Below are 17,242 nucleotides of genomic sequence, written 5' to 3' on the forward strand. Positions count from 1 at the left end.
AAGACATTCTGATTGAAGGCTGTACAGCTCTGATGTCGGAAGATGTCCGGCAGGGTATTCTTACTGTAGATTACTGGCCGCTCTGTTGTTGGGGGCCTTTCCAGCATGTCCCATACCACAGTAGTAGCTCTAGCCAGCAGATGGCGCCATTGTATAATTAGCCGAAAGAGAAAGCCCCCTAGGAGACCCTGAATCCAAAATTGGATTGCAAAGGGTTAAACCGAATGTTAGACTTGCAGGTTTTGGTGCAGATTTTTCTGCATGGTAGAATATTCTACAGCATAACATCTGGTAGTTGTGAAAGCACCCTGATATGATTAACCTGCTTGCTTCTGTCCCATCCAATAAATATTCCCCCCGATCAACACTAAAATGGTCCTTAAGGCTACCTTCACACATGGCATCTGAGCTGTGGAAGTTCTGCTGCAGAATTTCTGATGCTTTTCTGTAGATGGGCTGATTGAACGATCTTTACGGAACTTTATGCAGTTTTTGTTGAGGGCTTTGAACATGTAGTTGCATTTTTACATGTGGATTATCGGTTACAGAATATGTTGTTTTTGTGGCATGGCAGTGGGAGTTCACACTGACAAACTTTATTTTCAAACATCAACCAACGCAGATTTCAAAGCGGAAACAGTGCATTTCCCTAATAGAAACGGATTCGTAATCTGCAACATTTTTCAAATTTCTGGCATTTCCACAGCTGAAAAAAATCTGCAACGAGTGAAGGAGTTTGGTAAAATCTCGTTTAATCGGCTTGTAAATGCTGTGGAATATCTGCAGCAGATCCTGCATGTGTGAAGGCAGCTTTAGGGTTTTTTTCATATGGTGGAAGTTGGCTGTAAAATGCACCACAACATGCAGCTGAATGCGCCGCTGAGGAAATCCGCACAAAACCCACACGGCTAATTGCGGATTTTGACTTGCCAGCAGAATTAAGCTATTTTCAGTTCTGCATCACAATCAGCACGGAGGCATCTGGATTTTGGTGCGGAATGTTCTGTGTGTTGTGGTGCGTCTTGTAGCTAAATTCCGCCCATGTGAAAGCACCCTTAGAAGTTGATGTTGCATCAGAGGTGTAGCTATAGGAGGAGAAGAGGTCACACTTACACACAGACCAGATGCCTGAAAGGGCCAAAAGACAGCTTTGTAACTTAAAAAGAAAGGCACATGGTAGGTGGGAGACCCTGAGATTATCCAGGGACTTGAAGTTACACCTTTGATCGCACCCATCTTGGTGACATTTCCTATTTTGTAAAGCATTCGCAAAAGCAGAAACTGTTCTGGGGCCCCTACATGTGGTTGGAGATGTCCAACATGAAATCCCCAACAAGCTTCACAATTTACCCACCTGATCGTGTATGAAATATATGCACAATGTATCAGTATCAACTAGAGATGAGCGAGCGTACTCGGTTCGGGTGTTTTTGCACTCGAGCACCGCTTTTTCCGAGTAACTGACTACTCAGACAAAAAGATTCGGGGGGCGCCGGGGGTGAGCAGGGGGTTGCAGAGAGCCCCCCCCCCCTGTTTCCCATTGTTACCCCCCGCTCACCCACGGCGCCCCCCGAATCTTTTCGTCCGAGTAGTCAGTTAGTCGGAAAAAGCGGTGCTTGAGTGCAAAAACACCCGAGTACGCTCGCTCATCTCTACTATCAACCATTGACCTGTGACTATAGGGGGTTACATATTTACAGGTGCTGCCAAGCTGAGGAGCAATAAATGGCATCATTACTACGGTATAAAGGGAACCAGTTATCTAGGAGATGCAACAGATTCTAAATCACAATCCTGGAGCTTCCAGCAACGTCTCTACAACCATCTTCAGAAATGAATCTACAGTAGCTTAAAGGGGTTTAACCAGAATCGATTTTTATCGCCTAGCCACAGGATAGGTGGGTGATAAAAGTCTGATAGGTGGAGTCTCACCACTGAAACTCTCGCCAAGCTTGATAACCGACACCCAGTGTTCGTCTCTGCTCCTCACTACAGGATCGCTGCATCACCCGCGATGAGGAGGAGATTGAATCAAGCAGCGGTCGCGCATGAGCGGTGCTGCTGCTTTTATCTTAATGGAGGTTGATGGAAATGGAGTGCCTATATTCGGCTATTTCCATCATCCCCATTGAAGATGAATCTAGCGGCACAACAGATGTGCGATCACCACTTAATTGAATCCCCTCCTCGCAGCGGATGGTGCAGTGAACCTGCAGTGAGGAGGAAAGGGGGCATGGGACTCCCGTTCTCGGATCAGCGGGGGTCTCAGCAGTGAGACCCCTATTGTGCGCAGTGTTAAGATAGCTATATCCAGTCCTAAGCTCTCGCTTACGAGCTGAAGGTTGCGAGCTAAATCCCTGCATACTTCAGGTAGCCGGCTCAAGGTTGACTCAGGCTTCCATCCTTCCGAGGTCGGTAAAATGAGTACCAAGCTTGCTGGGGGGTAATAAATAAATTACCTGAAAGTGCTGCGGAATAAGTTGGCGGTATACAAATAACAAGTCCCTTTCCCCTTCCTTTTATCACCTCTCCTGTGGATAGGTGATAAAAATAAATTTTGGTGCAAACCCTTTAGCCTATTGAGTGCAACGGTATACATGGAACAAACCCATTTAACACCCAGTTGGGGGTATGGATATATGCTCTAAATCTAGAACAGAACATCCTTGTTCATGGATTAACCAAGAGGAATCACCTGACTGGTTCTAAGTAGAGATGAGCGAATCTACTCGGTTCGGGTGTTTTTGAACTCGAGCACCGCTTTTTCTGAGTAACTCACTACTCGGACGAAAAGATTTGGGAGGCACCGGAGGGCGGGGGGTAGTAGTGGGGAACAGGGGGGAGCTCTCTCTCCCCCCTACCACTCCCCTCTGCAACCCCCCGCTCACCCCCGGCACCCCCCAAATCTTTTTGTCCGAGTAGTGAGTTACTCGGAAAAAGCGGTGCTCGAGTTCAAAAACACCCGAACCGAGTAGATTCGCTCATCTCTAGTTCTAAGCGCCTTCATAATGCCAGGTGGTACGGATCCACAGCAGATTCACTGGAGAAATCACATAAAGGAAAATCAGAATAAGGTTGGTGACACACATAGTTTTACCACATTTTTAGCAGTTTTTACACTGCCGTTTTTGCCACTTTTTTTCTGCCAAAAAATGAAACATCCAGAACTTGTAGGTCAGTAGGGAATTAAGAAACATAGTATAAATGGTGCCGTTTTTTTGTAATACGTGTTCTCATTTCTGGTGCTTTTTTGGATCCATGGCATTATTTTTTGGTAAATAACAGCATGCTGTAGGTATGGCGTTTTTTTTCTGGCATCTTCTTATAGACTACTTTATAGAAAAAAATGCCAAAAAATATGTAACCAGAAAACATCACCAAAAATAGCTTGTGGTGCCTACTAGAGAGCGCTATGGGTGTGTTTGGCATATATACATGAACAGAGTGTTATTTTGGAACTTTATGGCACTACATTACATAGGAACTATATAGAAGTATTATGTGACTGCTATATGGCTCTGTGATTTGACACTACAGGGTAGTATAATATAGGTACTATATAGTACTGTTATTTAGCACTATATGACGGTATTACTTAGGTGCTATTTGGCTCTGTTACTGGGGAAATAGTATGGCAGGCACTTGTTTGAAAAACCAACAAACGGGAAGATAGGTCCTACCCTATCTTCCTTGTGCGTATTATTAACTACATGCGCGAAAGATAGGGCAAGTCCTATCTTTTCTTGCGCATAGTATTAACTTGCGAGAATCCGAAGAGTGGAAACAGAACCATTGAAGTCAATGGTTTCATTTCGGCCCGTTAACATGCCCATCTGTTTAGGCCCTTATGGATAATGTGGATAATGTAGGGACATCACACAATCAGAGGTGTCAGTGCGACCACTGTGTAATATGTACATGTAGTTTGAACAACGGATGAACACTGGTGGGGAGTATTATAATTTCTGGCTTGGACAGCTCCTCTTCATTTGCGCTATTAGGGCATGACATTGTAGAAGGAAACTAAAAAATAAGGCCAGATTCAGGCGAGCGTATTGTCACACGTCCATAATACGGATCCTTAATACGAACCTGTTACAGATGACATTGCAGCCATAAATCATCACTAGTTGGTCAGTATTTGCTTCTGTATTTGCTGTCATTGGTTATATATTCTGCAGAGCAAATACACATCTGTATCTGCCCGTTAGGAAATAATAGCAATGAATGCAAAAACGGACCATGTAAATAGATACACAGAATTACATTAGCTCTATATTACGGTACGCAAAACACGGAGTAATAATATGCACATCTAAAAGCGGCGTAATACATATCAATAGCAGATGTTGCTCCAGTCCTGATAGTTTGTTACAATGTATCCGTGTAGATAAAATGTATTCCATCCTGTCAGTAGTGTAAAGTCAGTGGCAGCCTGCTGACTTTATCCCTAATTAGTTCTTCATGCTTACCGCCATTCGCTTGGACAGTCTCTTGTTGGGTCCAGCTCCGGATGACCCACAATGTTCATTCACTGTCAATTAAGTTCAGTGTCCCCTATTGACAGTGAGGAGTGTGGGCTGCCCACTTGACACACTGACAGCGCCAGGAGCCAGACCGAAGAGGAGTCCATCTGGGCAAAGGGAGGTAAGTATCACAAAATAAAACAGGGATAGTCAGTGGGGCTGTGGCTGCAAAGCTGGCTTTACAGCATGGACAGGCCTCTTTAAGCTCACAGATGATTGTCTAGACTAGATACAATTTGATTTCAAGAAGTACAAATCCTGATGTGTTTTTCCGCCACAGGAATGAGATGCCAGGGCTTCTTTAGACGACTGCATCTACCTGCATTTTTGTGCACAATGCGCAGAGAATAGTGCCCATTGATGTTAATGCGTTCCTTTTCATGAACGTGTTTTGCGTGCATTCTATACGCATGGAAAAACTAGGACCTGCTTTATTTTCCTGCGTATTTGCGCATCAAGAGCCCCATAGAAGTCTATGGGAGGTGTGCAAATGATAAAAGAATATATCTGGACCTCATTAGGCTAAATAGCCTTATAAATCACAACAGTGGGGTGTTATATACACATGTGAATAAGCCCTGCGTGCGCAAAAACGACAGTACTATGCGCTGATTCGTGCACGAATCTACCTAATCAACCTTGTTCACAGCGCAAATACGTTGTTCTGGAGCATGCGCAATTGCGCATATAGTTGTCTGAAGTTACCCTAAGGCTGGGTTCACACAGGGCGGATTTGCTGCGGAATTTCGCAGCGGCAAATCCGCGTGCGGCCGATAATCTCGGAATTAGCCAGCCATGTGAATGAGATTTGTCAAAAATCTCATCCACAGGGGGCGGCCAATCCATCGCAGCAAAGCCGGCATTAGCCGCGCTGCTGCGCGGATTCCCGGGATGCAGCATGTCAATTTTTTTTTTGCCGTTGCGGCCTCGCTCCTCTCTATGGGAGAGCCGGCCGCAATGGAAAAGCATTAGGCGAAGCCGCTTCAAAACCTGCGGCTAAGTGCCGCGGGTTTTGAAGCTGCGCTTATCCCGCAGAATTCTCTCTTTTTTTGCTACGGCGAAACTGCGAGATTGCTGCGGCAAATCCGCCTTGTGTGACCCCAGCCTTAGACTTGGATTTCTGCTGCATATTTACACAAGGGTTAGCCCCATTATCATAATTTGGGGATAATCCTTGACTTTCCCATGGTGGATGCTTTTGTATAGCCGCATCCAAAATCTGTTCAGAAACTTTGCATTGCCAGTGAACAGGTCGGCAGAAACTCCATTCACCTGTGGATGTGGCTTGGCATCAGACTTGACATGGATTATGGTGCGGAATTTGGCTTAAAATCCATGTCCAATCTGACACGTGTGAATATGTCTATTCACTGACAGCCAGCAGAGATCTTGAAAATGTGAAGAATTTATACAAAAGTATTTTAGAATGTTACATTAAACCATGATTAAGCTAATTTTAGGGTACTCAGGACATGCTGGGGCACATTTACTAATACTGTTAAAACGTTAGTGTAAGACAGTGCTAATATACGCCAGATTCATCACAGCAACTTATGCTGGATGGTAAATCCGTCACATTTTATGATTGTCTATTCTAATTTTATACAACGTATTAGTTGGCTTAGTTTGCGCCAAAAATTGTGCCAATAGTAATTGTGGCATAAAGAATGGCAGATTGTTTCCTGGTGCAATTGGTGCCAGAAAACTGTCATATTTCGAATGCTAGATCTGCCACATTGTCCGCAATGGACTCACCGCTGCAGACATCCGCAACAAGTATGCAACAAAGTCCTCATACGCAGAGGCGTAACCTGAAGCTCCTGGGCCCCAATGCAAAACCTGGAACGGGGCCCCCAACTATAATGCTTTATTCATAGTACTGAGCCTTATGGCCTCCCCCCCCCCCCCCAAGGCTCCTGGGCCCGGGTGCAACCGCATCCCCTGCATCCTCTATAGTTACGCCCCTGCTCATACATTCTATGCAGCAGATTTTGTACAAATTCGCCGTTTATTCTCCCCCCTCATTTGAAGAGGTGAAATCTGCAGCGCCAATCTATACAAGACTGTTCTCATAAATCGGCGCAAACTCTGCCATGTAGTTACAGCAAGAGACGTCCGATGCATGAAGTAATGAATACGGCTGGGGCGGTACACCCATCGACATGAGCTCTGCGGCATCAGACTGCACAGACAATGAGATCCTCGACACGTTCCCCATAGATGGTACTTTGCAATAGCAGCGAGATCGGTCGATCATCTGTTCACTAGGATGAGGGGCTTACCACAAACCGGGGGTGCACAGAGAAGGGGGGCAACTGACAAACATCCAAATGGGGATTCTTCTTGCTATTGGCTGAGTCAGCCACAGTAGGAGGGCAGAGAGCTGTTTCCTAGCATATTGGCATTGCTAGCGTAGAGGGGCCCTGTGAAGATTCACATATGGGGCCAGTCTGAGCTGCCTCTATGATACTTATGCTCTTGACTGCAAACTTTTTAACTGATGAGCACCGTTTAGTCAGTCGGGGCCTGTGGTTTTTAGGCGTCGATTCAGTTTGTGGTGAAGCAATTTTTCTCAGGAATGGAAATTATTCGCAAGAACTTTTTTTTTTCAATCTCCCCCCACCCCCCTCAACCATGCGGTTATCCTTTTATACCACACGCCAGCCGAGCTGGACCCTCTCTAAAGCTTTTCCCAGTCCCATTCAGTGATGATCATAACATTTGCTGACCTCATATCACCGTGTCTCTCATCCCCATTACCAACAACAATCCAATGTGGTTACAATTAGTGTCTTGGTGCCGCCTCGAATCCTGTGTTTTTTTTTCTCTTGGATCTTGGCCTCTAACTCTTTATCATACGTCCTGGCTCTCGTCTTTCTGAAAAACATCCGTCAGCCATCGGGAGAAATTTGTCAAAACTAGCACAAGGGAAAAGTGGAGTAGTTACCCATAGGAAGCAATCGGATTCCAACTCTCATTTTTAAGAGGCCCTTTTGACAATGTAAAAAGCAATCTGATTGGTTGCTTTGGGTAATACCTCCACTTTTTCATTGCATTCGTTTTAATAAATCTTCCCTGATGAGTTGTCACATGGGGTCAAATTGGTAAAAATTGGATTAGGCTGCTGCTTAGTTATATGTGTTTCAGGGAAAGTTGGGTGGCAACTTATATGGAGGCTATGGGCGCAGGTATGGAAGATGCAGAGGTAGCAGTTGCACCCTGCCATTGGTACTTAAGGGTGCCTAAAGGCCCCTCTACCACATAAGAAAGGGCAACGTGGCAGGTGGGGGGACCCTGTCACAGATATTTCTTGAGGCCCAGGAGCGGGCTGGGGGGGGGGGGGGTGGATTGGTAATGTATTCTACCGGTAAATTTCCGGTGGGCTGGTGGCTGCTTTCTTAGGTGGCTGGTTAGTGCTTTCTTTTTTTTATAGAGATGCAACCTCTGCTTAACTTTCTACAAGGAGCATCCACAGCTTTACATTACTCATGGATCAGCCAAGTCCGATAGATAATAGTGTAATTAACACTGTGCTAGCCAGGCCATACAGATATGAGTGTGCTCCACCCACTTGTGTGTTTGGTATGCCCATCGCTGTATTACACTGGCCCAGTGTTCAAGTGCTATGCCTTTCTTACTTGCACATTAGTCCCCATTACTGCAAAGGCTCCACCTACCATTTGTATTTTTGCATTGCCGCCACCTACCACAAATGTTGGTATGGTTAATGGTTTGCTGATCCCGCTACTTGAGTTGGTCCCGCCTACTGCTAATTTGGACCTACCTAAAACATGGGGCCACTTTCAGATTTCTTTTCATGGCCACTTTGAGTTCCCAATCTGCCGCTACCCACATTATGCCTCTGATGATTACATCAGTTTTCACCCAGTTTTTCTAGAGCCCTGAAAGACATTCTAAAAAAAGAGGATATATCGACAATTTACTAGTTGTTTTGACATTTGGAATTCTAGAGAAGTTTGGTAACAGCATGTAATGTACATTGATGTTCACCCAACTTTCCAGAAACAGATATCAAGTTGCCGGACGAAGAGGACTTAAAGACGTTTTTGTTATTTTGGCAGTTTTTTCTATTCTACTTTCGGATTATTTACCACTCTTTTCACTTTCTACATTTCTTTCACTACCACCCCCCTTCCTCCCTTGTTTCTTTTCAGATCCCCTATTTGAATGCTTGATGCCACTTCTCTGGTTACGTTTCCCCACTCTTGATTCCTGCCTGCAGGCACACTTTATACAGGCCCCTCCTGTGTTGCTCTCCTGCCCATGTGGCTGTACTTTCCTTGCGTGTGAGCGGCACCTCCCAACATCTGGTTTAATGTCAGATGCTGGCGCCTTTACTCAGCCACAGGCTCCATCACAGACAAAGGCTGTAAGAGCTTCTCTCTTCCCTGCCTAGACTGAAAGAGAAATTGCTGTAATATCCCAGAAATAAAAAAAAAATTACAAAAAATCCCTGATTTCCCCAAAATTCCCCCAAAATACAACAGGATGTCTGATTATGATACAACAGTGAAGTATGACACATTGGCTCAGATATTAAACCTCACAGATACAGCATTTGCCATGTCACCCTGGGAGGTAGGCATAATACCTGGCAGTCAGTGTTGGCATGCTGCTCCGCCCCAGCTTTAATTTATTTATGTATATTGAAATGGTGATTAGAATGTACATTCCCATGTTCAGAAGTAGGGCCAGCCAGAACAGTGTGGAAAATCTCAATTTCGGCTATTGGCGTCTTGCAAAAATTGCTTTATTTAATTGTTCCCTTTTGGAACCAGATGTATCCCACTACTCTCTGGTAGGAGACAGGTTAATACGGCATGCTGGGTTTTCTTTTCCTCTTTAGCATTTGATCTTTTAAAATTAACACCCCCCCTCCTTTTAAGCCCCCCCCCCCCTCCGCCTTCTGTCCTCTGGCATCTGTCAAAAAGAAGGTGACTAACTCTAAATCAGACCATGTTTGCCGGATGGAGATGTCAAACCCCGCACAGACAAAGCACAGTGGGGCAGATTATCAATAAAGACTGGCACAAGCTCCGAGCTGACCTGTCGTAAATGGGCTCCACAGTTCTGCCCTTAGACACTAATAAAAATGTCACACTGGCCACTCCCATAATAAAAGACAAAAATGTACAACTAATGACTTAAGCAAAGACAAATGTCTTAATTTTTATGTATTACACGTATTGTATTTTACTGAAGCCGGGGGCGATAGGCTTACAGTCAGATGCAAATGCGACAAAAGCATTCCCGAAGGTCCCCGTTTTTACCTTTTTGTAGTTTTGATTTTTTACATTTCTTAAATCCCAAATGTTTTTTTTTTTCTTCTCTGTATATTAACATTTTTTTCCCAATAAAATCCAGTTTTCTTGGATTTCCCTTTATGAATTGGGATTATTTCAAATAAAGAAAATCCACAATGGAGAATTTAGTGCTTTTTTTTTAACGCAATTTCACCTTTTGAGGTTTGTATTAGTTCTACCTTTTTATGCCCCTTCATTTTTTTTACAGTTAGCTACTTAAATTCAACCAATTGCACACATTTAAAACAAACTAAAAAAATTACACGATTTCAGCAATTATAACAAAAACAAAAAAAGTAAAGAAATTAAAGCAAACAAGTTTCATTTTTTTTTTTTTTTACTTTATTGTAAATTTCTTGTAGATTCTTAAAGGTCCTCCTTAATAATTCCTTGTCCCTTATTAATGACTGATGTATCTGCAGTTTACCGCTACAGTCTCTCCTTCACAATTTTTGTAATCCCTAACGGTCCTCGATAGAACGTATTAACTTTTATGAAGTCTTTGTTCCAGTGTTGATTGATAATTTTTTGCTTCCCTTTATCTCTCCATCTTTTGCCCCCCACCCCCTTTTGTAAGAACCATGTGCCTGTATTGGGCAGGGTGGAGATACAAAAACAACACTAGCAGCTGCCAGAAATAATAACTGGGTAAAGTTGAGAAAGAAAGAAATAAAAGTCCTATGAGTCCAGAAGACAGTTACAAAGCGCAGGCCTTGAGCTGTTTGTAGTGGTACACTATTGTTCTGTGGATGAATAAAACCAATGTATGGAAGGGCTATGGGCCAGGAAACAAAGTAGTCTTAATTAGGCCTAAATAACGTGTCATTTCTAGCCCCCCCTCCCAATACCTCTTTGATGTGCGGGGCTGCAGACCTGTAGGTCACTGGTACTTGTAAGGCATTGTATAAACAGGGAAATAGTGGAAACCTAATCTCTTTTATGATAACATAGCTTGTGATGTGTTTTATAAACAGGGACATCAATTATATCTACTATTTCCCTGTTTATACACCACTCTGCAATTATCCAGCTACCTTGGCTGAGGTCTGCAGTCAAACAACATGTCAGATCTCTGTATCGGATCACATATAAGCTGGCAGGTAATTACTATGAAGATCGTGCTCATATTTATATTTTTATTTGTGGATACTGCATAGAAAAATTTAGGTTTTTTTTTTTTACGATTTGAATTTTTCATGACTTGTTGGCCACTAGGGGTCTCTGTGGATTTGGTTTCCTTATGCAAAGCAACATACTTTCTTACTTTGTTTATTTTACGAATTGGAAATGAGGTGTCATGTACATTGGGGAGAGGTGGATATGGAGTCTATACACTGGCACACTGAGTCCCTGTGGGTGCTTATTACTTTTAAGTGCCGCTATATGGTGCAGTCATCTGGCACCATAATATGTATATATTCTCCATTTCCATAATATGGTATCTGAAGGAGCGTTCCACATAATTAATAGATACGGTATGTATACATTTACATAAAAAATGCTTTATGTCCGTGTACAGTATAGCCCTATAGACTTGTATGGGTACCATAATATGGCTCTGTACCATTCAGAGCTGAAATATGACCATTGGCATGAACTCTGTGTATGTAGATACACCGAGGCACTTCTGTCATTATGGGATGTGCCATCATGATGTGCGCACCTATCCTCCATCTTGAAATCGTTCATGACATGCAATAATTTCTATAAACAAGTCAAAGTCACACTAATTTACAGCTCCACTTACATGGTCTTCCGCATCACATATAGATACTGGTGCCAAGGGAGAGTTCCTCATACACCTGGGCCTAGCCTAGAGTAATTCTATGCATTGATCATGGCATTGGAATCAAATTGTGCAGCAAAAAAAATGAACAAAGAACAAAATAAAGTACAAATTGTGACTTTTTAGACCAAATTGCACCCAAAAAATATATTAACTTATCAAAAATATGCAGATTTATTTAATGACTCGAGGGGCCTTTTAATAAAGCTACCGTATTCCGGGAACCCATGACAGTAGCTTTGTGGAGGATGAACTGTTTAATGTCTTCTCACTACTCATCTTTTTCTGTTGCCACTTTCTAACTATTAATGGCTGGTAATTGGAAAAAGGGACATCCTATAATAAAACACATACAAGGCACACGTGTTGTAATGGGATCAGGATTTCTACACATACACTACACATGTGCTTGGATGAACCGCTATGGGTACAATTAGGAAAGGAGAAGCTTGGCTCAGATCAGGAGATTTGGTCGTTTTTTTTTCTATCTTCATAACTAGATTGGAAGCTGTTGGGCGAAGATCTGTCATGGTTTGGTTCCTGGTTTGTGATGTCAAGAGATTAGTGCAGTGGAATGAGATCTCAACGACGCATTTACCGCTTTTTTTTGTTTTTTTTTTAAATGATCAAAATATGTAATATCGGCTCTCCGAGGACCAGGAATAAGGCCTTCAAACAATGATGTAGTTGGTTTACCTGCAATCCTTTGGAAGACCGCAGACAATATACTGTGAAATCGCAAAGAGTTGTGCCAAATGACAAACCTGTAACATTAGTTTCGTTGGCTCTGCTACATTTAACGTTTAATTTCTAGATCTATCTCATATCTATCTATCTATCTATCTATCTATCTATCTATCTATCTATCTATCTATCTATCTATCTATCTATCTATCTATCTCATATCTATCTATCTATCTCATATCTATCTATCTATCTCATATCTATCTATCTATCTATCATTGGGCAACATACAGAAATGCCGCACTAGAAGAAAAGTAGAATTAATTATATTTTTATATACTTATTTCAAATTGAATGTCGGTATTTATCCAGAGCGTCGATTTTAGTTTAGCATTTTTTTAGTTGTCATATATATATATTACATGAGGCACCAGTTCTACAAATCATAAGGTTTGCATTTCTCTATGATTCCTATTACTTAGGAGTAACTTTCAGATAGCTCTAGCAGAGCTGAGTATGTCATTTGACTCAACTGGTGTTGATATCAGCAGTGTGTTATCTTAACTCGCTAGGTACATAAACAATGCAGCCTCATAAAGTTGCTTGACAAAATTGGCTCTGCTACATCTGTAGGTTCATAGGCAACTTTGTTATCTCTCACTAGTAGGGGGCACTTAGTATAAACAAATGCAGTTTATGGGGTACTTAGTATAAATCAACACACTTAAGTGGAAATTAGATTGAGGAAAGATTTAAAAAAAGAAGGGTTTACACTAGTAAATTGCAGCCTTGTGTGAAACTGAATGATTGCAAATTAATTGGCTTCACAATCTCTTAATAATATTTAAGAATTACCGTACTGATTGTTATTATAATTATTATTGTCACCGTCATTAATTTTTTAACCCAAATCCAACTTTTGAAATGAAATGTCAGCTTCTAAGTTAATGAAATCGGTGAGTTACGTGACATTACGTCCCCTTCCAGAAAGTTGGATTCATTGAAATATAGAACAAACTTTTAAAAAAAAAGTTTCATTTTGTTTAAACTACTTCTATATGTTATCAATGTCTCTTTGTTGGGTTTATTCTTCTCCAGCCAATCATCCTCCATCCACCCAGCCATTAGGCCTCAGCACCTTGAAAACCGTCACTAATTAATTGGTTCAAAGTCACTGTGATAATTAAAACCTGCATCGGGAATAACTGAAATGCGGAAATATCATTAAAAACATAAAACACGTCCATGTACACGGATGATCCATTGCTATAATTGAAAATGATCCCCCAGGGTCTGTCAGCGTCAGGGGAGGGGAAGGTGTGATTAATTTTTCGCCGACAATTTTTTTTTTCCAAATATTTGGGGAAATATGTAAAAAAATTTTTAAAAAATTAAAATTTTTGATTGAATGGCCACATTTTTATTTTTTCTTTCAAAAAACTAGTTATTGTAGTGTTTATGTTTCTCATAGGTTATTAAGCTGCTGTTATTAATATTTTATGAATTTTCAATTTGATACATTTTGTAACTCTACATTTTAAAAGTTGTTTTTTTTTAATTAAAGGCTACTGTAGGACTATTAATAGTTTGTCATCCCATAACAGCCAATGGCGGCCTTAGGGACTGAAAGGAATTTCTCATACAATGTCACAGTTTTTGAAAGCCAATGTGTGGCCTTTCTCACGTCTCAGATGTAAAATTTGGAGAATTTTTGTTGCAGTTTATTCCAATTTTTGCAGAACAAATGTCCTGACAAGATATTGACAGAAATCTGATTACAGTCTTAATTAACTTTTCTCTAGGGGGGCACAGGAAACAATATTACAGCAAATTAAACCTCGCAGCCCCTGATTAATCTGCAGTATTTTTTTTCCCACTAGCATAGACAATACATTGAATATTGACTATATGCATATATACACCACCTCTATATATGTGATATCCACACCCCGAAAACTTGCTTAGATTAACTGTCCCACTATGAAATTGGCCCTAATATGTGCTATACGTAAAGGGGATTATGGGCCCAAATTGACACAGGAGCCAATACAGTGCTGCCGAATATGTTGAGGGTATAAAAATTAACTCAATAGTTCATCAGACCCATCTATCATATACAATCAGTAGGTTAGTCCAAGAAAAGTTTGATAGGGTGTATTGCGCTAACCGCGATGTTAGAACATGGATGTACAGATATAGCAGAGCTGAATTGGTCTTTTAGCTGTTTCTTTTGTACACTGTGACTATATCATAGATATACGCATTGGATATCACAAACTCTACTGCACTGACAAAATCAGCTCTGCTACATTTATACCTATTCTGCGGCACACGTACATAGGATGTCTTCGCTTCCATCAGAAGCTATTATATATATGTCACATCTGCCTCATCATTGTCCCATCTAGGCCACTTGGCCTAATCAGATGCATTGTAATAACTCTGTGTTGAGAGGATGCGCAGTGAGATGTGCTGCACAACAAACTCAGCTCTGCTGCATATCACAGATAACACCATGTTATCACTGTATCTCAAAACACAATGAGGTACAAAATATTTTTTAATTTGAACAATTATCCGGACATGAGATTCACACACCCCCTTAAGAACGCTGACCCCTCCCCATCTCTGGGAAGCATCTCATGGGTGCAGCCCAGATGTCCCATAATTTTTGCCGGTATGGAGAGACTTACCTTCCTGTACTGTCACTTCGCTATCACTGCTGCCCCCTGTCATCGGGTCCTTGTCCTCTTCCTCGTTTGGTGGCCGCAAATCTCGGGAGCCTTGCATCCCTGCGGCCGCCGCTTCCTCCAGGTCCAAGAGGTGGCTGACACTAAAGTTCTTCCTGCTGTGAGGAAGTTCTGGAGTCTCCAAAATCCGCATAGTGCTGGGGGGTCCTGACTTATCCAGGCCAAGATCCCTGTCCATGCCACTTGCCCTGCACCCTTCACCTCCCTTTGCCCCTTTTCCCGTTTCCTAAAAAAAACTTTTTGAACAAAAATGTCTTCAAAAACTTCTGAACTATTGTCTTCTCCTTCCCCTGGGTCTTATCCTGGTCTCTCCAATTCTTGTGTTTATCTCTTGTGTCTCTCCCTCTACTGACTTGACTTCCCCCACTCTCTGACTTTCTTCTGCTGTCTCCTATCTTGCTTCCTTCCCTCTCTTCTCCCCTTAACTCTCCCTGTCTTCTCTCCCCCTCTAGGGCAGGGACCAACTCTCACTCACATGCACTTTCAGCCAAGTGACCAAAAAACGCCTTTTGCTGACGTCTAGAAGAAAACAGAACTTTTTTTTTTCCCTTTTTCTTTTCTCTCTCTCTAGTTCTTGGATAAATCTTTCCACACGCCCCCTCCTTCTCTGTCAGCGTTGACCCTTGACCCCCCTTCCTTTTTTTTCCCCTAGTAAAAAAAAAAGAAAAAGAAGAGGAAAATTAGATGGTCAGAGTGTTTTTCTTTCAGCTCTTCAAGATGTGTCCTAGTGCTTCAAAACGTGAGGTTAAGTGCTTCTATCAACAAGTGCCCATATGAAGAGTGGGGATTTTCTTAGAGCTTATGAGGTGACCTCCGGAGGTTGGGGTGGATCCATAAATTCTTATATTGAAATAAATGACCTTATAACAGCATCACAGCACCCGAAGGATTGCCCAAACAAGGGTTAAATACATATTCTATCTACTATACATCCTCAGAAACATTAAGTATTTTCTTTTATGAGCTTCGGCTTTGTTTGCTGAGCATTAACATGTTATTTTAACGTCGCCCCCAATGCATTGAGTGCTCTAAACAAATATGGGATCTGATTATTATCCATACAGCATATCCTAACACATTCTATATCTCATTGGTGTCTAAGCTGTGGCTCTCCAGCTCACGTCTATGCTTGTATATGAGGCAACTGCATATATTACAACTCCATAACATATGTACATTATAGGAATGATCCATATTATTTGCAGATTGTCTCTAGAGCATTTCTATTGCTCTACATGCGATTTTAATAAGATAATAAAGGGAATCTGTCATAAACTAACTTATGGTGCTCATAGTTTAGGTGATGTGGAGTCCAGGGAGTTTTATCTCATACTCACCCCATCCCCTGGAACAGGGGACCAGGTGAGTATGAAAAGAGGCTCCCTGGATGCCCCGCCACATAAACTATGAGCACCATAATTTGGTTTATGATGCTTATAGTTGATGACAGTTCCTTTTAAAAATATAATCGCTTCAATTAGCAGAATTATCTCCACATCTATGACCACCTTAGACTAAGGGTCCATTTAGACGGGACGAATGTTGGGCAAATGATGCCCGACACTAGTCCCTGTTTGTCCTCGTGAGCTAGTAGAGCTGGCTTGCTCACAGAGCGGCCAGCAGGGGGGCGGGGAGGCTGCAGGAGATTTCACTCCTCAGTCTCCCCCGCCCCTCTCCATTGACCTAACATAGCGGCTGTTCAATACTGTACCGCTGCTATTTGCACTGAGCAATCAGCTCATCGTCCATCGTTTATGATGTATTAACGATGGAAGAGGAGCTGATCGCTCAGTGTAAATAGCAGGCATTCAGTACTGAACGGCCACTATGTTAAGTCAATAAAGATGGACGGGGGAGCGCGAGGAGAGAAATCTCCTCAAGCCACCCCGCTGTAAGCTAGCGATACTAGCTCCAGTGCAGCAGCACAAGAGCTAGTATGTGCGGGGACGAGTGCCGGGCATCATTTGCCCGACATTCGTCCCATCTGAATGGAGCTTTCAGCTACACAACATCTTTGGTTGCATGACATAAAGTGTACAATGTTGCAGTGTTATATTACACCTAATGATTGTCAATGAGGTCCCGCTGTGTCCTGCAACCTAACAAGACTGCAACACAACAGTCACAAAAAATCCCAAACTGTTGGATTTTTGGTTGCAGGCCATGTGCAGC

General features: G+C 42.2%; 1 protein-coding gene across 1 annotated transcript in view; it reads right to left on the reverse strand.

Annotated features, from left to right (window-relative positions):
* Positions 1-15,575, reverse strand: part of PRRX2 (paired related homeobox 2) — a 37,425-nt gene extending 21,850 nt beyond the window's left edge. Inside the window, exon 1 of the mRNA XM_066580516.1 lies at positions 15,014-15,575. Coding sequence (XP_066436613.1) covers positions 15,014-15,248 — 235 coding nt within the window. The 5' untranslated portion in view covers positions 15,249-15,575. The remainder of the gene's footprint in view (positions 1-15,013) is intronic.
* Between the last annotated feature and the right edge of the window lie 1,667 nt (positions 15,576-17,242).

The sequence above is a fragment of the Eleutherodactylus coqui genome, chromosome 10 (genome assembly GCF_035609145.1).
Source record: "Eleutherodactylus coqui strain aEleCoq1 chromosome 10, aEleCoq1.hap1, whole genome shotgun sequence".
Lineage (NCBI taxonomy): Eukaryota > Metazoa > Chordata > Amphibia > Anura > Eleutherodactylidae > Eleutherodactylus > Eleutherodactylus coqui.